Here is a 23865-nt window from a genome sequence, read left to right as displayed (position 1 = left end):
ACAATGTGAAGACTTCTAATCTGACATGCTGGGTTCGATTCTGCACTTCCCCACATGCAGCCAGCTGGGTGATCTTGGGCTCACCTCGGCACTGATAAAACTGTTCTGACCGAGCAGTGATATCAGGGCTCTCTCAGCCTCACCCACTTCACAGGGTGTGTGTTGTGGGGAGAAGAAAGGGAAGGCGACTGTAAGCTGCTTTGAGACTCCTTTGGGTAGAGAAAAGCAGCATACAAGAACCAACTCTTCTTCTATGAAGAGACTATTGTCACAGAGATATGCATCCCTGCTTTGGATAAATCAGCCTCTTCCATCTCACAGAATCTAATCTGAATGTCCAGATACATCCTGGATATTGACACTTGGCTGGTGCCTATATTTCTGCTTGGGAGCTGACAATGTACCATTGCATTTGAAAGGCAACTGACATCTATTCCAATGTTTTATTTTATTATTTATTTATTTTTGCATTTATATACTGCCCTTTGTTGCCGTCCAGGGCGGTTTACAGAAAATGTTAGATGGGTAGCAGAGTACAGGTAAGTTTGGTAACTGTGTCAACAATTTTAACATCATTTTTAACAACAATCTTTAACCACTCATGTGGAGCGGCAGTAATATCTGAGTAAAGGCAATGTGGGAGGAGAAAGGGCGGGCCCTGTCCAGGATAAAAACTTGGAGGGCCCAATCAGGAGCCATGAAGCTGCACAAAGCGCAGCTCCCCATTGGCTGCTTGGCCCGGCCTCGCTGGCCCGGCCAGGGATTCACTGCGCAGACAAACAAGGCAGCCCGCATGGTGAGTCCTCCGGCCGGTTCTCCTCCTACTAGGGAAAGGAGCCCTGCAAAGGCTTCCCCGGGGACGGGGGCCTAGCGCCCATTTTATTACAAAATAAAATGGGCTTTAATTCTAGTCATAATATAACATAGCATGTTTAGGTAACTATACCAACTATCTTAGCGTCAACTACAGTTCTAGTGTGACATAACTGCCTCCAGTGTCTTCTTGCTTCTTTTTGCAGAAGGTTCTAGAAAGAGGAAATCAAGGAGAAGCTGTAATAGATAAGTTTATATGCTAATGATAAAAGAGGCTGCAGATGAGAGATTCTGGGCAGGAATGTTGGTGGCTCCAGAGAATATGAACAGCCAGGACTCTATACTTCAGGTTTTCTCTTGGTTGCCCCAGTCTCTCAGTTGGCAAACCTTTGCAACCATTAATTAGCATGGCTTTCTAAATCTTTACAGGATTTGCAGGAAGAGAAAATAATAAACAGCCTGGAAGAAAAGAAAAAAAAAACTGTGGTAGCAAATTCAAGACCAACAAGATTGGGTTTAGAATTAAAATATCATGGATTAGACCCCTGGTTCTACTGGAAAAGATAACTAATCTGCAAGGACTTACTCTTAGAGGTTAATATTTAACATATTCACTTTCCTTTTTTTCCTGGTCAAGGTTCAGCCTTTGCTTTCTGCTAAACAATTTTCTTTTCAGCAATTAGAGACAGAAGGACCAGGATGACTTCTAAATCTCAGGAAAAGGTACCTTCTTCTGTATCACTCTTACTTTTAATAACTTCAGAAATAGGCCATGCTTTGTGGAAGGACCAGGAGTGTGATCTTTGTGTGATGTTGAGCTGTGTTGCCTCTTTGTTTAACCGAACAATCTGGATCATGCTGCCTGTCTCCTGCCATATTTTGAAGATGAATTCACTTTGGTGACAATTGAGTTGTATCAGAATCAGAAGACCTTTACTGGCACACAATTGAATTGTATCACACTTGATTATTATTGGGTTGGCCACCCAGTTATTCCAATAAATGCCCCACTCACTATTTATGCAAAATGAGTGCATTTTATGTTGGTAGACCTGAACTAGAATGTGATGCAATCCATGCCAGAAGGGAATACAGGTTTCAAAAGCAATGGAAGAATAGCGGATAAGGGGTGAAAAGAGCACCCATTCCCCTCACCCGTGTGCCTTCTCCCACTTTTAAAAAAGGTTGTTGCCCCACCGTTTTATAAATTATTGGGCCAGAAAAATGGTCCTAACTTCTGAACTATATTGGCCCATCTGTATTCCTCTGTCTCTACTAAAGAAGAACAACAGGAATACATCTACCAGCCAGAAATACATCCATAAGCAGATCTATGGCTGCAATTTAAGCCACATTGATCCACTGTGCTGTGGAACAATGGAACAATGGAAGCTGACAAAAGTGTGGACACGAGGCAAGTTAATGAGAAACAGGATAACTGGAGGAATAAGACAGGCAATGCAGTGAAATGATGGTGTCTTGAAAAGCCAAAGAGTTCCAGAGTTTCTTGGTGCCATGGAAAAAGTCAGATTGTGTTAGTAATCAAAGCTATTAAGCCCATTATAGTTGGATCTGATGGATTGTTGTAAATGTAGCAGCGAGCACTTTGAAATACAGATTAGGTTTTTATGTTCACACTTTTGTCGGTTGGTTCTGTTGTTGATATTTCAGATCAGAACTACCTGAGAAGATATGAGGGACCATGGATGTCAAGCAGTGTCTCACTCTTGCTTCCTTCTGCCTTGCAACCCTAGTGTCAAACTCTTTATCAGGTAAAATGCTCAGAACAATTCTCAGAATGTGCTCATGGATTTAGCCAAGAAAGATTCTGATGAACCTGAGCTTTACATATGCATGGGGTCCCCACTTGCTGGATGATAAATGTAGGAAAAGTGTCGATTTTTATATTGAGGTTCCTAGGTCAGGTTCACACCAGAGATTATAATTGCCATGAAATTGTGTTCCAGTTACAGATGCGGAGAGATTCTAACCAGGAAAGCCAGGAACCATGGAGAACCATGGAGACCTCCAGAAAGAACCCAAAGAATCATGAATTATCCTTTACTATTTAACTACGGACAGCTAGAGTGGCATCCTCACAATCATGAAACACCTCCCCAGAGAGGTCACCTGGCCCCTTACTTTTGATCTTTAGGAGTCAGCTGAAAACAGTTTTATTTAGGACTGCACTTAATTAAAGCAGTCCTAAATTGTGATTTTTAAATTTGGGTTTACACTTTAAAATTTTTAATGCATTTTATTGATTTGGAAGCCGCTTTGAGCTCCATCGGAAGAAAGCTAACAAATAGTTTAAATGAACACAACTAAAACAAAAGCATGGCAGATCTCAATATAATTTGGATGACATTATCAGAACGATATCGACATCCTTAGCACGGATCTTCTTGCAACCAGATTTAGGTGGAATGATAAGCCATACCCCCTAACCGGGGAACACAAACAGCTAAATCGAGATAGCATGTCGATGAGTTTCACTTTCCAATATGTACGTTATTTCCATCGCTTTTAACATTTAAGAAATCCGATTTGTGGTTGGTTTTTCCAGAACATTTTGAAGTCAGCTCCTCTCCATCTGTTGTTGGTATTGTGGGACAAGATGTGGTATTGTCGTGCCAGATCTCTCTTGGGAGACCACCACAGATTATGCACGTTCAGTGGCAAAAAATTGGCCATAACTATGAAAACATCTACGAGTTCAATAGTTATGCTGGTTTGGAAATCTTTGGCCGTGGCTATGAGTCCCGAACAGCGTTGGCTAAAGAGGGACTGCCCAGTGGAAATATGTCCTTGAAGCTGAAGAATGTGCGAATTATAGATGAAGGATCCTACAGATGCATCATCAGGTCTACTGGTTGGCGTGCTGATAGCCAAACAACTCTTCATGTTACAGGTTAGGAACCATGTATCTGTCTAATATACCCTGATGAAGCAAAGGGCAAATGTCTAACGCAGGGGTAGTCAAACTGCGACCCTCCAGATGTCCATGGACTACAATTCCCAGAAGCCCCTGCCAGCGAATGCTGGCAGGGGCTTCTGGGAATTGTAGTCCATGGACATCTGGAGGGCCGCAGTTTGACTACCCCTGGTCTAACGTAATGGAGGAAACAAGGGGGAAAGGTTCGATATTGTGTATGGGCCTCTGTGTATGGGCTTCTAGGGCTAGATAAACACACCATTGACTGCCTCTCTCAGCCATTCCTCAACTCCATCGCACCACTATCAGAAGAAGAGATAGCACAAAAGCTAGGAAAGAACTAAGGGCACTTTCTCAGCAGTATGCAGGGGCATGTTTCCACGTTGTTAGGACCGATCTCTTTATGTCCGCTAGATTCTGTGCTAAGACATGTCACCTGCACAAGGATGCAGGCTTTGTCTCCATCTGGATGCCTAGAAGTGTTACAGCTTTTAAGTCCATGGAAGTTAATGGACTTTAGGGCTGCTGGGCTGCCCACTACAGTAAGTAAACTTGACTTTGAGCTACGGTCTCCCACTACCATCAAAAGAGAAGCAGGTGCAAAAATAGGGAGGAAGCAGTGGTGCTAGGGATATCCCAAATAGCTATGGGGAAAACCATACAGATTTGAGAAATACCTAGTGTGTCACAAAACACCCTAAGGATACACAACCAGAAGTGACATCACAATGTTGCATGCTACCAATTTACACAGCCCCCACTCCCCCCATGCTCATAGCACTGTCACCCAAGGTGGCTTGCAAGGGTAACCATGCAGAATTGCATTCCTAATTTTCTTAATATTAATATTAAATATGCAGCAGAGTTTCAAGAAGAAATGTGGACAGTGAATGTGATTCACAACTCCTGCAAAAATCCAAGCATGCACAATAGCATAATGGTGCAAAACCCACACACACAACTGTTCTCGTGTCTTGCTCTCATTGCCAGCCTCTCTCCTTCTCCCTTCCCCCCCCCCTCCCTTAGGAAAAGTGTCCAAGCACTCCACTTTTCCATATGCTGTGTGGCTCATTTCCCCCCCCCCCCCCCAAAAAAAAAGCAACTTTGAAGCTTGGTTTTCTTTGGTACAACTGAGACAAGCTTGTTTATAAGACTAGGTGAAGGAAATGGCTGTATCTTTGCTCCTTCTTCCTGGTTATTCTCACTCTCCCTTCCCCTGCCTGAAAATAATTAAAATGTTCACAATGAATTCACAGGTCTTTAGAAAGAGCTCGCCATTTGTATGTTTGTTTGATGGAGGTTTTGCTTTCTGTTCCAATCTAACACTTATGCATAATCCTATGCAACTCCCATTTTTTTCTCAGGCATGGGAATGGTGTCCATTGAGATTTTGGGTCCACAAGGAAAGGGCCTCAAACTTGCCTGCAGATCTTCCGGATGGTTCCCCAGTCCTGAGCTACAGTGGCTTGTAGAAGACAATCAGAGCTACCCATTTGAACTTGAGCAGGATCATGAGCAGCTGTTCAGAGTTTCTAGCTCCATCACAGTTTTGAGAGGCACAAGAGAAGTTACCTGTTTAGTCCACGAGAAAGGCTATCCACAGATGAAACAGAAAGCTACCATCTTCCTTTCACGTGAGTAGCTTATGTTTGGTGGTGGAAACTGCTGTCAAGTCACAGCTGACTTCTGGTGATGCCATAGAATTTTCAAGGCAAGAGAAGTTCAGAGGTGGTTTGCGATTGACAGCCTCCACATCACACCCCTAGTATTCTTTGGAGGTCTTCCATCCAAGTACTAGCCAGGGCCATCCCTGCTTAGTGTTGGGACTTTTAGACTAGATGTAGCTCCAGAAAAATAGAGTTGCAGAGTTTTTGCAGAGCATTTACAGTTTTAGGTTACCTTTTGTGGATGAGCCAGAGTCCCATACACACAGTACATTGAGAATTAAAATAAGTAATCTTTACTGGAAAGAATATACATGAATATATATAATATTCATTTGTTTGAGTCTCCTTACTTAAGCTGTGAACAGAAGCTTGAAATGTAGTTACAAAGAAACACATTGCAAGCCCTGTGCCTAGGCTGCTAGCAGGACTACATGCCCACACATCAGCAGATGGAGAAAACTGAGAGAGTAATTGAGGATCGTTACTCCTTGCTAGCCACGATCCTGAAGAAAGAGGAAGTGGACAGTTAACCCAGTTTACATAAAGCATGAGTGGAATTTCCGCAGAACAGGATTGCAATCCTAGTAGTGACCATTTGGTGTCACTAGTGAGGACTTTGGTGAAGATTAGTAGCTTAATAATTTAACAACATCCCTTCAGGTTTTGTAGGGTTCATTTGTGCTTGTGCTGACAAGGCTACAATAAGGGCACACCCTTCAGGCCCATATCCAGCACAGCACATGATGTGGTTACTGTGAGATTCTTACCTTCAAACATTAGACAATAAGGCTTGTAGTTAACAATGTATCATTGACAATGTATCAGCATATAGCTGCACAAAAAGCAGCCTTATATAAATATGCACATGCACAGTGGTAAAGCCTCTCGTCCCCTTCTTCTTTTGCCCTCACTCGCTCCTAGCATTAGGCTCTTCTCCAGGGAGTCCTTCCTGCTCATGAGGTGGCCAAAGTATTTGAGTTTCATCTTCAGGATCTGGACTTCTAAGGAGCAGTCAGGGCTGATCTCCTCTAGGACTGACCGGTTTGTTTACCTTGCAGTCCAAAGGACTTGCAAGAGTCTTCTCCAGCAGCTGAGTTCAAAAGCCTCAATTCTTATTATGCTATATGACCCTGTTATTTGATGCATCTAACTTCATCAAAAGTACAGATACCTAAATCCAAAAAAATCTGGCACATGGCTAAATCATTGTCTTGCCATTTCTGTCTTCCAGGTGACATTTACCCACAGACATCTCCATGGCTCCCTGCATTCTGGGTGCTATTTTTGCTGTCTTTTCTACTTTTTGGATTTACAGGATATCGCATATATAAAGGTACTATAAAGCCCAGCTGATCCTGTCCACGGAGTATATTTTTATATCAGCTTTCCCTGTTTCCAAACACAAATAGAAGGGGAGAGACTATGGTGCTAGTGTTGCCAGCTATGACATAGGGAATTTTTGAAGATTTGAGGATAATGCCTAGAAAAGAGGGCAGTTTTGAGATAGGAGGGAGCTCAGTGAGGATGCAATTCCATAGAGTCAGGGATGCCAAGCCACCATCTGGCAACATAAGGAACTTTCAGGAGCTTCAGAAGCAGGGCAGTGGGTGGAAATGATGTCTGGTGATGGGACACCAGCAGAATGTGGAACAATCTGGCCACCCCTGAATACTCTGTAGTAAAAACAATGCAAGGATAGGCAAAGATGGCTCTTCTCCATAGTAAAAACCACAGAGTTTTCCAGGATGGCCAGAGCACTGGACCTTCTTCCATATGGTTGCAGGCCCTGAGCCTTCCTCCCATTGCTCAAAGGAGCCTTCCCTTTCCTCTCCTCACAAGAGTCACCCTATGAGGAAGAGAGAGCCCTGATACTACTGCTCGGTCAGAACAGCTCTATCAGTGCTGTGGCGAGACCAAGATCACCCAGCTGGCTGCGTTTGGAGGAGGAGCAGGGAATCAAACCCAGCTCGCCAGATTAGAAGTCCACACTCCTAACCACTACACCAAGCTGGCTCTCTTGCTATGAGTGAGCAAGTGCTATACCCAAACTGAGTTCATCCTTCAAAACTGCCATGTCCTGCAGGGGCAATGAGTTCTATTCTATGGAGATAACCTGGATTCCCAAGGGAATTCCCGGCCCACCTGGAGGCTGGTGACCCTACGTAGTGGAGTTGCAGAGAATCTAATTTGCATGCAGGAGTCTCTGGTTCAGCCCCAGCATCTCTAGATAAAACAGTCAAATAGGAGATGATTTGGAATACCTTTTTTGGAGACCCAGTGAGCATAGATAGTCCTGACCTGGGTAGACCAAAGGCCTGATTTCATGAATGCAGCTTAGTGTGTTCAAATAGTAATAATGTTAATGATTTCCAGTACGAATCAATACGTCTACATTCCTGAATTATTCTTCATATATAGAAGATAGTTTTTGAAATGTGATCCCTTGCAATGGATTATTAGTATCAGTGCTTAAAACTTAAATTTTATTTTTAAATGTATAATAACAATACTGAAAGAGGAAATAACATATATCTCGATGTATCCAATATAGAAGATATATAAGGCCGTGCTCCATCTTGAAATTTACTGGTTCGGAACCCATAAGCAATGGCCTTATCCCTACAATCCCCTGAGGTTGTGAGTAGGCTTGCTACATCCACTGTCAATTCATTGTTGTTCTGTTCATTTTTTTCCTCTCACCTACTGAAAATCTCTCCCTCTTGCAGCAAAGCAGAAGCATTCCCTGATGAAACACTCGAAAGAGAAAGCGTGTTTAGTTCTAGGTAAATCCTGGTTAGGACTAGGGAAGAGGAGGGAAGCTTCTGTGCCCCTATACCTCTGCATGGTCTCCCTACTGGGGCTGACAACTCAGATTTGGGGGATTCCTGGACATTTGGAGGGTCAAACCTGGCCAGGGGAGGTTTGTGGGAGGACTGGGAGCTTAGTGGTCTATAATGCCACAGAGAGTCCACTCTCTAAAGCAGCCATTTTCTCCAGGGGAACTGACCTCTGTAGCCTGAAGATCAGCAGTGATTCCAGTCCACCTTCAGGCCTCACCTTGAGGTTGACAACCCAGCTTCTGTGTTGGTGTTTTGTCCCATTGTTTATACTAAACCTGTTCTATTTGTATTTTCAGAAAGTGAGAAGAAAACCTTGAAAGCAGGTATTGGACCATTCCTTCATTTTCCAGACAGAAACTGGCATCATTTCTCTGTGCAATGCAGTTTGTGGTGGTACTGTAACTTTACAAAGAGGGGATAACATTCGGATAGCTCACTAGTACATCTAGAGATAAGAAGGAAAACTGGAAGCATGAAGGGACAGACTAGCTGCTGGCCCTCAGGGGCTCTCTCTTTCTGCACCATTGAAATGATTGGTGAGTAGTTGAGGTCTGCGGCCAGATATCTGGGCATCCTGCTTAAGAGTGGCAGATTCTACTCTGAAGAACTGAGTCTGATTCCCCACTTCTCCTCCACATGCAGTCAGCTGGGTGACCTTGGACTGGTCACAGTTCTTTCAGAACTCTCTCAGCCCCATACTACCTCACAGGATTTTATTTTATTTATTTTATTGTTGGGAAATAAAGGGCAGGCAATTGTAACTCACTTTCTTGCTGATTTTGTTTGGGCAGAAAAGCCCAGGCGGGCGCTCATAAGGCAGTGGGGCTCATCCCACCATGCCAGGTCTGGCACAGATTAGGCTGCCGTTGCCCCGCTTTAAGGGAATGTGGATATTTCAGAGTTCCCTAGCCCTTCAGAGTTCCCTACCCTGGCAGAGGCCCATGTGGACTCAGTTGGATCCAAACAGCTTTGGTCACTTAGTTGCACCCAGCTCATCTCCTGACTTCAAGTTGATCCTTCATGGCTTTTGTCCATGCAGGTCCCATGATGGCCACCTTAGATGGGCAGTCAAGAAGAATCCATCATTCCCTTTTCACCAGAAGAACAACTGGTTGGATCCAACCCAATAACAACAGTGGCTTAGAATGATACAGTCAACAGCAACAAGCATTTTAAGTTTTCAATGTTGCTTTTTGTTGTCTCCGACACGTAATTCTGGTGGCTGACTGGAAGAGGATGACTTCCTTCTTCCTGACGAGTGTTGATTTGCATTCTTTGTTGCTTCTTTCAGACATCCACTTAATGCGTGACAAGATAGGTAAGATCCTACACCTTCTGTTGGCTGCATGGTGGGTAGAGAAAATTATATTCCGACCAGGAACTAAATGGAACTCATATATGGAAGGTGGATTTTGCCTTATAGCTTCCCTCTCTGCATGCTTCTCTGGATGCTGAAGAAGCTGTCTCACTTCCTCTAGCCCTAAGCATGGCTGCTTTCACGAGACCACTGCCTTTCACTGAGCACCAGAGCAACCAGTGCAAGGGAAATGCACCAGTCGACCAGACAGCCCTTGCAGCACATGAGAGAAATGCACACAGGAAAAGGGACACAATCCAAGCCACAGCTGCCAGAGTTAACATATATTTATAAGAGATTGTCTGCTCTGGGTTTTCACACAGATCAGAGCAGAGTCTGCACTTACTTTGTTTATTCCATTGTCAATCCTATTGAATTCAGATCTCTTTGAACTCGGATCTTCCTCTCCCCCCCCTCCCCATTGAAACAGAAAAGTGTTCTGCACGTGGTGAGGGAGGCTCAGAAGGGGGGGGAGCCAAGCCTCTTTCTTTCTTTTCTTGAAGGGGAGGGGGAAGAAGAGCCAAGCAGGGAGCCTCTTTCTTTTCTTGGAGGGGGAGGAGATGATCGATAAAGGCAGAGAAGGGAGAAAAAATCCAGGACCAACAGAAGTTGAGAGAAATTAGGGGCTTCTCCTTTAAGGCAAGTTTGTCACATGACCACCGGTGGCCAATCACAGGACCTCTCCCACGGAGGAGAGCCCAGATTCAAAACAGCCTTTAAATATTGAGCACTAAAAGCACTCTAAGATATTGCACAATAAAGGTAGGGTCAATCCTTCTTGCTGCAGAAGGAAAAGTTAAATCGCCCCAAATCCAAACAGAAATCGCATTCTGTGTAGACGGCAGGGACTGAATCGATCTGGGGTTGGAATAAAAGCTCCGTGCATTTTACACCCAAGTCAGTGTTTTTTTTTCTGTGGTGGAACAGTCAAATCAGACAAGTGAAGAACTCCAAATGTATCTTCCCAGTACTTTTTTAACATGGCAGATTGGGGCGGGGGGGGGGGGCATGCCCTGCAGTATCACCTTATACTTCCCATAATCAAGGATTTTGGGCCCACAACCTGGAAAACAATAAGTAAAGGAAGATAGGTAATCAAGGCAGGAAGATGAGCTGCAAAAGTACTTTAGCTGAGGGTAGATTCAAATGGGTAGCCATGTTGGTCTGAAGTAGCACAATAAAATCAGAGTCCAGTAGCACCTTTAAGGCCAACCAAGATTTATTCAAGGCGTGAGCTTTCGAGTGCAAGCACTCTTCGTCATTTTGGGCCACGACAATCAAAAACTGGCATTCCATTCCAGTTCCTCATCTGGTTTAACCCCAGATGTGTCACAGGGAATGTCTTCCTGGATAGATTCAAGGCAATACTAACAGCAAGTCTTTCTATTTCAGCAAGGCAACAAATGGAATTAGGTAAGTCTCCATATGACATGGCTGTATCTTAAATCGTTATCTCTTAAATGATTATCTTAAAATGAATCACAGAATCATAGAGTTGGAAGGGGCCATACAGGCCATCTAGTCCAGCCCCCTGCTCACCACATGATCAGCCCAAAGCATCCTAAAGCATCCAAGAAAAGTGTGTATCCAACCTTTGCTTGAAGACTGCCAGTGAGGGGGAGCTCACCACCTCCTTAGGCAGCCTATTCCACTACTGAACTACTCTGACTGTGAAAATTTTTTTCCTGATATCTAGCCTATATCATTGTACTTGTAGTTTAAACCCATTACTGCGCGTCCTCTCCTCTGCAGCCAACAGAAACAGCATCCTGCCCTCGTCCAAGTGACAACCTTTCAAAAACTTAAAGAGGGCTATCATGTCCCCTCTCAACCTCCTTTTCTCCAGGCTGAACATTCCCAAGTCCCTCAACCTATTCATAGGGCTTGGTCCCTTGGCCCCAGATCATCCTCGTCGCTCTCCTCTTTACCCTTTCAATTTTATCTACGTCCTTCTTGAAGTGAGGCCTCCAGAACTGCACACAGTACTCCAGGTGTGCTCTGACCAGTGCCATATACAATGGGACTATGACATCTTGTGATTTTGATGTGATGCCCCTGTTGATACAGCCCAAAATGGCATTTGCCTTTTTTACCGCTGCATCACACTGCCTGCTCATGTTTAGTTTACAATCCACAAGTACCCCAAGATCTCATTCACACACAGTGTTACCTAGAAGCGTCTCCCCCATCCAGTAGGCATGCTTTTCATTTTTCTGACCCAGATGCAGAACTTTACACTTATCTTTATTAAATTGAATCTTGATCAATTCAAGGCAACACTAACACCAAATCTTTCTGTTTCAGAAAGGCAACAAATGGAATTAGGTAAGGTTCCATATGAGATGCTTGTACCTTAAATCATTATCTTAAAATAATCTGTTTTGATAGTGTTACGGGAACACAACAGCCTGACTGCCTTGGCAGCACATGAGCGAAGTGCATGCAGAGAAAAGGGACAAAATCCAGGCCACAACCTCCAGAATTAAAATATATATATATATATTGAAGACATTACCTAGTGTGGCTTTTCATACAGATCTAGCCAATCACTGGTTCTGTGGTGGAAAAATCAAACAAGATAAGTGAAGAGCTCCAAATGAATCTTCATAGTACCTTTTTTAACACGGCACATAGGGGGGGGCATACTCTCCCGTACCACCCTGTATCCCCCACTTGCAATAAGAGCTTTTGGCCCCACAATATAAAGAACAAAATTCAAAGGGTCACAGGTCAGCTTGGTAGGAAGATGAGCTGCAGAAATTTGTTAGCTGAGGCTGTAAGCACTTTGGGTGTCTATAATTAAAGCCAGGAGTTCCATTCCAGTACTTTACCTGGTTTGACCCCAAATATGTCAAAGGAAATGTTTTCCTGTATTGATTCAAGGCAATACTAACACCAAGTCTTTCTATTTCAGAAAGGAAACAAACGGAATTAGGTAAGTTTCCACAAGAAGTGATTGTATCTTATGTATGTAGTTCTGTTAACGATTCTATTGAGAACCGAGCTTGAGGTCCGAGGTAGGGTCAGAATGGTCAATGTAATTGACCAATAGACTGCTTTGATCCCCTTCTTGGGATCCAGTCAATTTAAACGAAATCCTGCTTGGTGTCGTGGTTAGGAGGGCGGACTTCTAATCTGGCATGCCGGGTTCGATTCTGCACTCCCCCACATGCAGCCAGCTGGGCGACCTTGGGCTCGCCACGGCACTGATAAAGCTGTTCTGACCAAGCGGGAATATCAGGGCTCTCAGCCTCACCCACCCCACAGGGTGCCTGTTGTGGGGAGAGGAATGGAAAGGTGACTGTAAGCCTCTTTGAGCCTCCTTTGAGTAGGGAAAAGCGGCATATAAGAACCAAATCTTCTTCTTCTTCTTCTAAACCGAAACTGTCCAGAAATAATAAATTTGATTCTTCCTTTGCTGAGGGGGTATCTATGTGTTTATTAGCATGACATTGTTAATACCCCAGCCTTTAGCAGAATGGCTAGAGCCAGTTTGTCCAATGAGGGCAAAACCAGGGTCTTCAAACCTAGGAAGGTGGAGATAAGAATGCCAAGACCACCTTTCATCCTTCCCAAGCCCATTCCTCAGTCAGTGTTTAGTGTGAATGGTTGATAGGTATATATTATCAGATCCTCAGCTGAACAGATTTCCTGTAGCATGATGTTGTCATAATGTCGTCCTATGTTTATTCAAGGCAATACTAACACAAAGTCTTTCCATTTCAGAAAGTCAACAAAAGGAATTTGGTAAGGTTCCATATGACGTGACTGTTTCTTATCACTAGTCTGGCTTTTCACACAGGTCGAGCCAGTGGTTGATTCTGTGGTTCTGGGGTGGAGGAATCAAACCAGACAAGTGAAACGCTCAGAATGAATCTTCAAAGTATTTTATTTAACAGCCTAAGAGGGACCAGGGCCCTGTGGGATGTAAATGAGATCTGCAGGCCTGCAAGATGGAGGTCTTCCACCAGGCTTATGGTTGATGCCTAAAACAGCATCCTCTAATAAAAACTGGCCTCACCACTGGAGGAGGAGTGGTCTGGGAGGTCGTCTCCTTAGAAAAAAATACCCATTTGGGGAAATTTTTACCTGGGGCTATTAGGAAAACCATAGTTTTTTTAGATGTATTACTGTGTGTTTTGAATATTGTTTCCTACCATGAGTGATGTGGAAGGGCAGGATAGAAATAAAAAATAGCTTGTTCATTTATTATTATTATTACTGTTATTATTACATGGCAAATGGGGGGCATGTCCTGTAAAGGAACACAGGTAAGCAAGGAAGGAAGATGAGATGCAGCAGTTCCTTAGCTGAGACTATAAGCAGTTTGGACCAATATACTTAAACACTGACGTTCCACTCCAGATCCTTATCTGGTTTAGAAGAAGAAGAAGAAGTCAGATATGTCACAGGAAGACATCACCTGTGATTCAAGGCAATACTAACACCAAGTCTTTCTATTTCAGCAAAGCAACGAAAGGAATTAGGTAAGGATCTGTAAGACAAGATTGTATCTTAAATGATTATCTCTTAAATGGTTATCTTAAAATGATCTCTTTTGATCAAAGGAGCAGGGTAAGAGGAATGTACCTGCCTACCTGTCTGCTTTTGCAGCACATGAGTGAAGTTCATGCAGAAAAAAAGAGACATGATCCAGGTCACAACCTCCAGAGTTAACCCATGTTTTGAACAGATTATCTAGTCTGGCTTTTCACACAGGTCAAGCCAACGGTTGGTCCTGTGGTGGAAGTCAAACCAGACAAGTGAAAAGCTCAGAGCGAATCTTCATGGCATCTTTTAACATGGCAGATGGGGGGCATACCCTACAGCAGGGTAGCCAACCTGTGGTCTTCCAGATGTTCATGGACTACAATTCCCATGAGCCCCTGCCAGCAAATGCTGGCAGGGGCTTATGGGAATTGTAGTCCATGGACGTCTGGAGGACCACAGGTTGATTACCCCTGCCCTACAGTACTACCCTATACTTCCCACAATCAAAGCTTTTGGCTCCAGAACCTGAAAAACAAAATGTAAAGAGACACAGGTAAGCAGGGCAGGAAGATGAACTACAGAAGTTCATCAGAATTCAGAAGACAATGGAGTCCAATTCTAGACTAGACGGAGCAGTAGATGCTGAGATGAAAACAAATTAATGATCTCTAGACTGCATATGCTAATTAAGGGAGAAAGCAATATGTGGTTTAGAATATTAAAAGAAAGAACAAGATATGTATTGCTAAATGCAAGTTCCATGTCTATCCTTTTTCTAACTAGCAATTTCGTAGTACGTAGCATAATATGTAGAGCCTCTTGTGGCGCAGAGTGATAAGGCAGCAGACATGCAGTCGAAGCTCTGCCCATGAAGCTGGGAGTTCAATCCCAGCAGCCGGCTCAAGGTTGACTCAGCCTTCTATCATTCCGAGGTCGGTAAAATGAGTACCCAGCTTGCTGGGGGGTAAATAGTAATGACTGGGGAAGGCATTGGCAAACCACCCCGTATTGAGTCTGCCATGAAAACGCTGGAGGGCGTCACCCCAAGGTGCTTGCACAGGGGATACCTGGTGCTTGACAGGGGATACCTTTACCTTTACCTTTTTAGCATAATATGCAGCATTTCTTTTTTCTTTATATCCCTCTAAATAAAACATATATTATTTTTAAAAAAAATCTGTTTGGGGTGCAGGTTAGTCCTTGTTTTCTTGGTGGCCAAGCCCTGTTCATTCTGAAGATGAACTGCAGAAGTTCCTTCGCTGAGTCTGTAAGCAGTTTGGACCACTACAATTAAAAACTGGAGTTCCATTCCAATACCTAATCTGGTTTGAACCCGAATATATGAAATGTCTTCCTGTATTTATTCAAGGCAATACTAACACGAAGTCTTTCCATTTCAGAAAGTCAACTAAGGGAATTTGGTAAGGTTCCATATGACATGACTGTCTCTTATTACTGTCTTAAGAACATCTGTTTTCAGCTGAGCAGCAGAGCACCTCGTGCAAGGGCAATGCACCAGTCTACCTAACTGCCTTTGCAGTACATGAGTAAAGTGCATGCAGAAAAGATGTACAAGGTCCAGGCCACAACCTCCACATGTTTTGAACAGATTATCTAGTCTGGCTTGTCATACAGATCAAGCCAATAGTTGTTTTTTGGTGGACCAGTCACACCAAACAAGTGAGTAGCTCCAAATGAATCTTCACTGCACCTTTTTTATCTAGGTAAAGAGGGGGCATGCCCTCCCGTACCACCCCATATCCCCCACCTGCAATTAAGGTTTTTGGCCCCACAATGCTAACACCATGTGCAAGTGGAATTACGTAAGGTGTCCAATGATTTGATTGTATCCAAAATCATTATCTCTTAAAACATTACCTTAAAAAGATCTGTTCTGATCTGAGCAGAAGGGCAAGGAGAATGCACCAGGCTACCTGTCTGTCGTTGAAGCACATGAAAGAAGTGTCTGCAGAAAAAACGGACATGATCCAGGCCACTACACGGCAAATGGGGGGGCTTGACCTCCAGTACCACCCTATATCCCCACCCGCAATTAAGGATTTTGGCCCCACAATATAAAGCAATCAAAACATGAACCTGTTTTGGCTCTAAACATCAACATGAATAAAGTTCATGCAGAGAAACTTATGTAAAATATCTTCTTTCTTTATTCTGATAAACCTCGTGGCAGGGTTTCCACTGTCACTCTCTCTTTTGAATTCTTCTTCAGACAAGATAATATTAGGTAACTGGAGGGTATTGCTTTCCTGTTTTTGGTGTCCCATCTTTTTGTATGTGTTCCTATCTGTTTGTAATTGTTATATTGTATGTTTTAGACCTTGCCTGAAGAAGAATTCAAAAGAGAGAGCAACTGCGGTTTATCAGAATAAATAAAGAAGATATTTTACACAAGTTTCTCTGCATGAACTTTATTCACGTTGATGTTTAGAGCCAACACAGGTTCTTGTCTTGGTTGCTTGTTGTACTGTGTTTCCCACAATACTAACACCAAATCTTTCTATTTCAGAAAGAAGACAATCTGAGTTCGGTAAGTCTCTGTATGACATTATTGTGTCTTAAATCGTTATCTCTTAAATGGTTATGTTAAAATGATCTCTTTTGATCTGAGCAGCAGAGCAAGGGGGATGCACCAGCCTACCTGACTGCCTTCACAGCACATGAGGGTGTGAAAATAATCTATTTTGAATACATGTTGTACTCAACTAAGTACATTAATAGATAGGGTATTACAGACTGGAGAAGACTCTTGCGAGTCCCTTGGACTGCAAGGCGAACAAACCGGTCAGTCCTAGAGGAGATCAGGCCTGATTGCTCTTTAGAAGGCCAGATCCTGAAGATGAAACTCAAATACTTTGGCCACCTCATGAGAAGAAAGGACTCCCGGGAGAAGAGCCTAATGCTGGGAGCGATCGAGGGCAAAAGAAGAAGGGGGCGACAGAGAATGAGGTGGCTGGATGGAGTCACCGAAGCAGGAGGTGCAAACTTAAATGGACTCCAGGGAATGGTAGAGGACAGGAAGGCCTGGAGGATCATTGCCCATGGGGTCGCGATGGGTCGGACACAACTTCGCACATAACAACAACAATTACAGACTAGATAGGTAAATTGATGGTATATGGGACAAGGGGAAAACTTACATAATTTGGCACACAACAAATCAACAATTCTAGACTAGACTGACAAGTATAAGATGAGATGAAAACAAATAAATGATCTGTAGACTAAAGGGAAATGCAGTAGGTGGTCTAAAACATTAAAGTGATGTACAAGAACACCGTATGTATTGCTAAATGCAGGTTCCATGTCTATCCTTTTTCTAAATAGCTAAATAGCAGTTTTGTAGTACATATGATATGTAATATTTCTTTTTTTCTTTGTACCCCTCTAAATAAAGCATCTGTAACCACTCCACAGGAGCAGTATAAATAAAGCAGTAAGAGCATGGGGGGTGGGCAGAGTCCGGGATGGGGAACAGAGCCCATTGGCCCTTGGCCCAGGACTGACAATCAGGGGTTCTAATCGGGAGGCGCAAAGGGCTTCCCAATTGACCCCCCGATTATCAGTCTTGGGCCAGGGGGCCAATCAGGAGCCACACACAATTGGCTCCCAATTGGCCCCCTCAGCCCAGAACTGCCCGCCCAGCCCACGAAGTCGCCCGCCTGCTGCCAACTGCCACCATTACAAGAACACGCTTGCTTTGGAGCTTGGCTCCAACAAGGTACCCGGAGCCAGGGGCGGCAGGGCGCCAATAAACGAGCCTTCCCTGCGCTGGAGATGCGGTGCCCCAGCTCCTTTCCCCGCCAGGAACCCGAAGCCTGAGGTGGGAGGGGGGGAAACGAGGCTTCCCAGCTGGAAAGGGAACAGGGATGCCACATCGGAGACGCAGCAGCCCTGCTCTTTTATCAGCCGGGAAGCCGGGGCCTGGGGCAGGAGGGGAGTGGAAAACAAGGCTTCCCTGCCTGGGAAAGGAGCAGGGACCCTGCTCCTTTCCTTGTGCTGCAGATGGGGTCCCGGGGGGAAGGGGGGAGAGGCGCTGCCGTGCCAGGGGGGGCCGCCCAGGAATGATGCTTGCATCCGCTGTATTTAACATACAACAGGCTTGATTTCTAGTATACTATAATTCATTATCTGTTTGGGGTGCAGGTTGGTCCTTTGATTTGTTTAAAACCTAGGTTTCTTTGTGACCAAGCCCTGCTCGTTGTTTTCACCCCGAGAGCCATTCTTGAATCAGGTATCTCATGGAGAGATGTGAATTTGGATCCAACCAATTAAAATGGATCCAACCCTTTGATCCCCTCAAAAAATTGTGATTGACATCATCGGAACCACCTGGGCAAGAGTTGCGTGGGACAGAAACTTAGGTACAGGAGGGATTCAGTGAGACTGAGCAACAAAGATGGCTGTATCCAGCTTAATACTTTCCCCCTCCTGCTCACCTATTGGAACAGCCGGAAAGAAATCTCAAATGTCTAGATCAATGCCAAGCAACTCCTTCCCTGCAAGCTATCTACCACATCAAATTAATCCACCTCCCCAATGACTACTTGTTCTGCAGATGATGTAAAATGAATATCCTGATCATCTTCCATGCTTTTGCTTTGCAGACTTTAAGAGGGCTCAAAGCGACCTAGGTAAGTGCGGTTTGTTGTTGGGGTGGGTTAGGGTGGCCACCTAAGCCAACATGGTCAACATGGTCCATGGTCCAAGCATGAGTTGGTCCATGGATAGTGCATCATGTAACAATTGCTGTTGGAAAAGCTAGTGTTCCATTGGTGTTTCCCACAGGAAAGAAGAAAGTATAGAAGTGAAACATACATGTTTGTAATATGCTTCTTTAAATACCTAAGTACATGTGTCAGGATATCCAGGGTCAATTAGGCTTTCTTGTATCACATGTAATTGTGTTTAAAAGCTCTATACACATTTCTAAAATGTGTGGATTGCACCATTATATCCCACTGCAACTGTGATGTGTTGAACTACCCCAGGATGTCTGCCCTTAAACCAATGGACATCTTTTAGCAACTGCTAGGGTAAGGGAGATGCCTCTTTCTTAATTCATAAAAGCAGATGTGGCATCTGGAATTCTGATCAGGGATGCAATGGACACTTCATTCTAGTCATACCCTTTAAGTCAGTGGTCCCCAACCTTTTTATCACCGGGGACCGGTCAACTCTTGACAATTTTACTGAGGCCTGGGGGGGGGGTAGTCTTTTGCCGAGGGACATTGTTGCTGCCTGAGCCCCTGCTCCACTTGCTTTCCCGCTGGCACCCCTGACTTCCCGCCACCTGCTGGGAGGCATTGCCAGCAGTAGCTGCGCAGTGCCACGCCGAGGGGGAGCCCCAGCCATGGCGGCCGCTGGAGAGCACCAAAGGTGAGCCGGCAGCAGAGGGGCAGGGCAGCCCCCAAGGCAGCAGCCAGAGAGGAGGAGCCATGGCCCGGTACCGACTGATCCACAGACTGGGACCGGTCCCTGGACCAGGGGTTGGGGACCACTGCTTTACGTTTCTCTCCCTATAGTCCATGTCGCTTTGGTAATACACTCTTGGCTTACAAGTTTTGGTTTCTCCTCCAGTTCCCATCCATCTGGATCCAAGCTATAAGCATTTTGAACTTGCAGTGTCTGCAGACTGCACTAAAGTGCAACACAAGCCCACGTCGTCAAATGCCACTACCATGGCTGAAGCCCTGATTGCAGTAGGAAAAGAGGGGTTTAAGAAAGGGAGACAATACTGGCAGGTATGGGTGGGAAGCAAACCAGAGTGGGAAATAGGGGTAATGACAAAGGCCACAAGGGACTGGTTGAAAACAAAGAAGTTTGAAGCACCCCCGGAGAAAGGATACTGGTCCCTGCGAAAGTCGAATGGAAAATATTACCCTGAAGAGGCAGATTGTCAGATCAGTAGTCATTCTCGTAAGCCTGAAATGGTTGGGGTTTACCTGGACTGGGAAGAAGACTTCTTGTTATTTTATAATGTAAACAACAGGTCAGCCATCATGAAGAATCCAATAGGAACTTCTGAGAAGTTGTATCCATGCTTCAGTCCGGGTCACTCTGAAGTGGGAGACAATGTGCACCCCCTCGTCATCTGCCCCAACAGGGACTGGGATTCCCCTTCACAATTAGGAGGTCAAATTTTCCCCTTCAGTTCCAGCAGTGATGAAAATGCAGAACCAGGAATAGCAGATAACTCGCAAGAGAAGAATAATCAAATACACACTGAAGAGAAGAAGCACAAGTTTAAGGGCATTACCGCATTTCAAATAAAATAGCATTAAACGTAAAGGTAAAGGTATCCCCTGTGCAAGCACCAGGTCATGTCTGACCCTCGGGGTGACGCCCTCTAGCGTTTTCATGGCAGACTCAATACAGGGTGGTTTGCCAGTGCCTTCCCCAGTCATTACCGTTTTACCCCCCAGCAAGCTGGGTACTCATTTTACCGACCTCGGAAGGATGGAAGGCTGAGTCGACCTTGAGCCGGCTGCTGGGATTAAACTCCCAGCCTCATGGGCAGAGCTTCAGACTGCATGTCTGCTGCCTTACCACTCTGCGCCACAAGAGGCTCTTAAAAAAAATAGCATTGCGGCAGCATAACGGCGTAGTTCTAAAAATTATCGTGCCTCCGGCCATTCCTCAGCTTCTTCCTGTCTCGCTTTCATCTCCCACCTTTTCTCGCTTCTTACACTCTGCATACCTGTTTGAAATGGCAGACAAGAGCAACAGGCCTAAAACATTTTTAAAGAAGTTAAAACGAGATTGCCTTAAGTAGTACAATTTTGCAGCTAATACCACGTTAGGCACTTTTTCGGCACAAGAAAACGTGAGCCCTCAACTAGCATCTTTACCTATGCCACAGCATGCAAAGTATGACAAAGCCGTCCTATTGGAAATTCACCTTAGGTAATCTTGACATGTTTTTATAGTTTTATAATGTTTAAAAAATTTGATTGTGTTTTTATTGTTGGCCATTTGTACGCAATCCCAATTTGCTGGATTATGGTTTTTTAAATGGTCTGAATTTTGTAGCTGGCTTGAAGTCGTATTTTAATAATAAATATAAATCTAGCATGTTTACGTTTTTTAAACCATGTTTATTTGGAAAGTGTCTTCTCCCCCCACCTTTCTACCCAACATGGCCTTTAAAGCAGCCTCCAGAATCCAAAGAATAACCACCAGTCAAGCAATTACACAATCAAACAGTGAGTGTAACAAGCATAAAATAATCAGTGCCAAAAATCAACCTCCGTAACATCGAAACAGACAGTCCAAAGGAGTATGGCTAATCAGGCCCACTACTGCAGATTTTCAGAGCAGTAAACCTTTAACCTTTCATTCAGATTCTTCGCCTACCTTAAAGGTAAAGGTAAAGGTAAAGGTATCCCCTGTGCAAGCACCGGTCATGTCTGACCCTTGGGGTGACACCCTCCAGCGTTTTCATGGCAGACTCAATACGGGGTGGTTTGCCAGTGCCTTCCCCAGTCATTACCGTTTACGCCCCAGCAAGCCGGGTATTTTATGAGTATTTTGAGTATTTTACCGACCTTGAAAGGATGGAAGGCTGAGTCAACCTTGAACTGGCTGCTGGGATCGAATTCAAAGCCTCATGGGCAGAGCTTCAGACTGCATGTCTGCTGCCTTACCACTCTTGCACCACAAGAGGCTCTTTCCCCTACCTTATAAGAGTGCAATCTGTGCAAAAATCCAAATCATACCTGTGTAATAATTCCCACTCTTATCAGGTAGGTGAAGTTACACAGGAATGATTAGGATTTTTTGCATTGTGTATCGCATTTCTTTTGTCCAATATTGGCTTTCTCAATCGAGGTTTCATGAAACCCTGAGGTTTCTTGAAGGACTTGGAAGGGTTTCCCAAATGGGTAGAAGTTAATTTTGTATATTTATTTTTATATGTGTTAAATATTTATCAGGTGATATGACCATATATGGTTATGTCAACACCTTCCCCCCCTCCCAAAATGACCAATGAGGGACCTGGAAGGGATGGGAAGGTGAGGGGCCCTGGGCAGGTGGATACACAAATGTGCTTCTCAACCATATTCTGCATAATCACGCCACTTCTTGGGTTTCTGGAAACCTGGGGAACATTTCAGGGTTTCCCAAATGGTTAAAAACTTGAGAAAAGCTGGTTTAAAATCTTAATTTACTACAAAACCTGCTTTTGTGCTGTTGGACTTTAAGGGAATCCAGATGTTCTATTCTAGGAATTCCCCTAATCCTGGGGTACTCAAACTGTGGCCCTTCAGATGTCCATGGACTACAATTCTCATGCGCCCCTGCCAGCGAATGCTGGCAGGGGCTCATGGGAATTGTAGTCCATGGACATCTGGAGGGCCGCAGTTTGACTACTCCTGCCCTAATCTGACAGAAGTGTAAAAGTCAAATTCTGTTCCGTGTTCAAAGAGTTATTAACACATAAAAGCTTATTGCTGTTTGGATTTTGTGCTGGTATGAAGAACAATCAAGGCAGGTTGAGTGACTGGGGAATGCACATTCTGCATGGTTTTTCTCATAGTTTTTTCCCCTTTGCCCACCTCTGCAATGACAGTGACCACATGACGGACATTCTCCCCAAGAACACGACTGTAACGTACTGAATGTGCACTAACAAAACCTCAAAGGAAAGAACAAATGACTCGGTGCCTCAAAATAGATACTGGGGTGAACTGGTGTATCTGAGTCAGTAACATCTATTCTGAGGTATCCACAACTAGGGCAGCTTGTCCGTCTTTTTAAGCTTTCTTGTGAATGTATGTTTGGCATCCTTTTGCAATCACAGGCATGTTTCCAAGGAAGCACAAAACAATGCGAATGACAAAAAGGCAAGGAGAGAGGCACCAGGTGGAAGGACTGTGGTTGACACACTGCTGCTGGAAGTCCAGTGACAAGCTGGAAAAAACTGATCTGGATCTTTGTACAGAAATGGCCCGAGCTATCCTGTGCCCCTGGGTGCCTTCTTGTCCCTGACCCTTTTTTCAGGTTGAAAGAACTCTAGACCTAGAGATAGGCTTAACACAGACCTACTTTCTCCTTGGCTACCCATGACAACTACAATCTAATTTTCTCCACTTCTGCTTATGGCTCTCAGAGCTCAGGCTTGCCTAGAGTTACCTAGATGTGACAAGGGTAGCTCTAGCAATCACCAGAAACTCTATGGCAGCCTTTCTCAGCTTGTTCACCACTGAGAAACCCCTTGAAACATTCTTCAGGCTTCAAAAAACCCCAGAAGTGGTGTGATTGTGTAGAATATGGATGGGAACCGTAGCTGTGTACACACCTACCCGCAACCCCTCCCCTTCTCACCCCCTCCAAGCCCATCATTGGACATTTCGGGAGGGGTGGGTAAACATGGCCATATCACGATACATGTTTAACGAATTTTAAAATTAAAAAAATATATTAAAAATTAATTAACATCCATTTGGGCAACCCTTCCAAAGCCATCAAGAAACCCCAGGGTTTCATGAAACCATGGTTGAGAAAGTCTACCAGAGTTTCTGGTGATTGCTAGAGCTATTTTTATTATTTCTGGGTAGCTTTAGGACTTGTTAGGAACTAAATGGTCAGAATGGTCAATAGCTGAGGTCTTATTTTTCTGTTTAATTTTTCTCTCCAAGAGGATCGTTTCCATCCAGCTGTGATCTTCCTTCTTCTGCTATATCTTGACCCCATCTCTTTTCCTGCCTTCCCCGACTCCCTCCTCTGGCCATATTCTCTACC

At 44.3% G+C, this 23865-nt stretch overlaps 1 protein-coding gene across 3 annotated transcripts; it reads left to right on the top strand.

Moving 5' to 3' along the window:
• Window positions 1-1444: 1444 nt before the first annotated feature.
• On the top strand, window positions 1445-21197 carry LOC143825911 (butyrophilin-like protein 1). Of its 3 annotated transcripts, XM_077314326.1 has the most exons (17): window positions 1445-1536; window positions 2485-2585; window positions 3380-3724; window positions 5113-5382; window positions 6647-6748; window positions 8142-8198; window positions 8552-8578; window positions 9547-9573; window positions 11005-11025; window positions 11917-11937; window positions 12527-12547; window positions 13339-13359; window positions 14079-14099; window positions 15504-15524; window positions 16631-16651; window positions 18729-18755; window positions 19702-21197. In XM_077314326.1, the coding sequence occupies exons 2-17, from the start codon at window positions 2516-2518 to the stop codon at window positions 20397-20399; spliced, it is 1770 nt and encodes a 589-aa protein (XP_077170441.1). In that variant the 5' UTR covers window positions 1445-1536; window positions 2485-2515; the 3' UTR covers window positions 20400-21197. The 3 variants fall into 3 exon arrangements, with proteins under 3 accessions (XP_077170441.1, XP_077170444.1, XP_077170442.1); XM_077314329.1 differs by lacking the exon at window positions 8142-8198; XM_077314327.1 differs by lacking the exon at window positions 11917-11937.
• The last annotated feature ends 2668 nt before the right edge of the window (window positions 21198-23865 follow it).

Source organism: Paroedura picta, chromosome 16 (assembly GCF_049243985.1).
Source record: "Paroedura picta isolate Pp20150507F chromosome 16, Ppicta_v3.0, whole genome shotgun sequence".
Classification (NCBI taxonomy): Eukaryota; Metazoa; Chordata; class Lepidosauria; order Squamata; family Gekkonidae; genus Paroedura; species Paroedura picta.
Note: the sequence above shows the minus strand (reverse complement) of the source record. Positions and strands in the feature narration are given on the sequence as shown.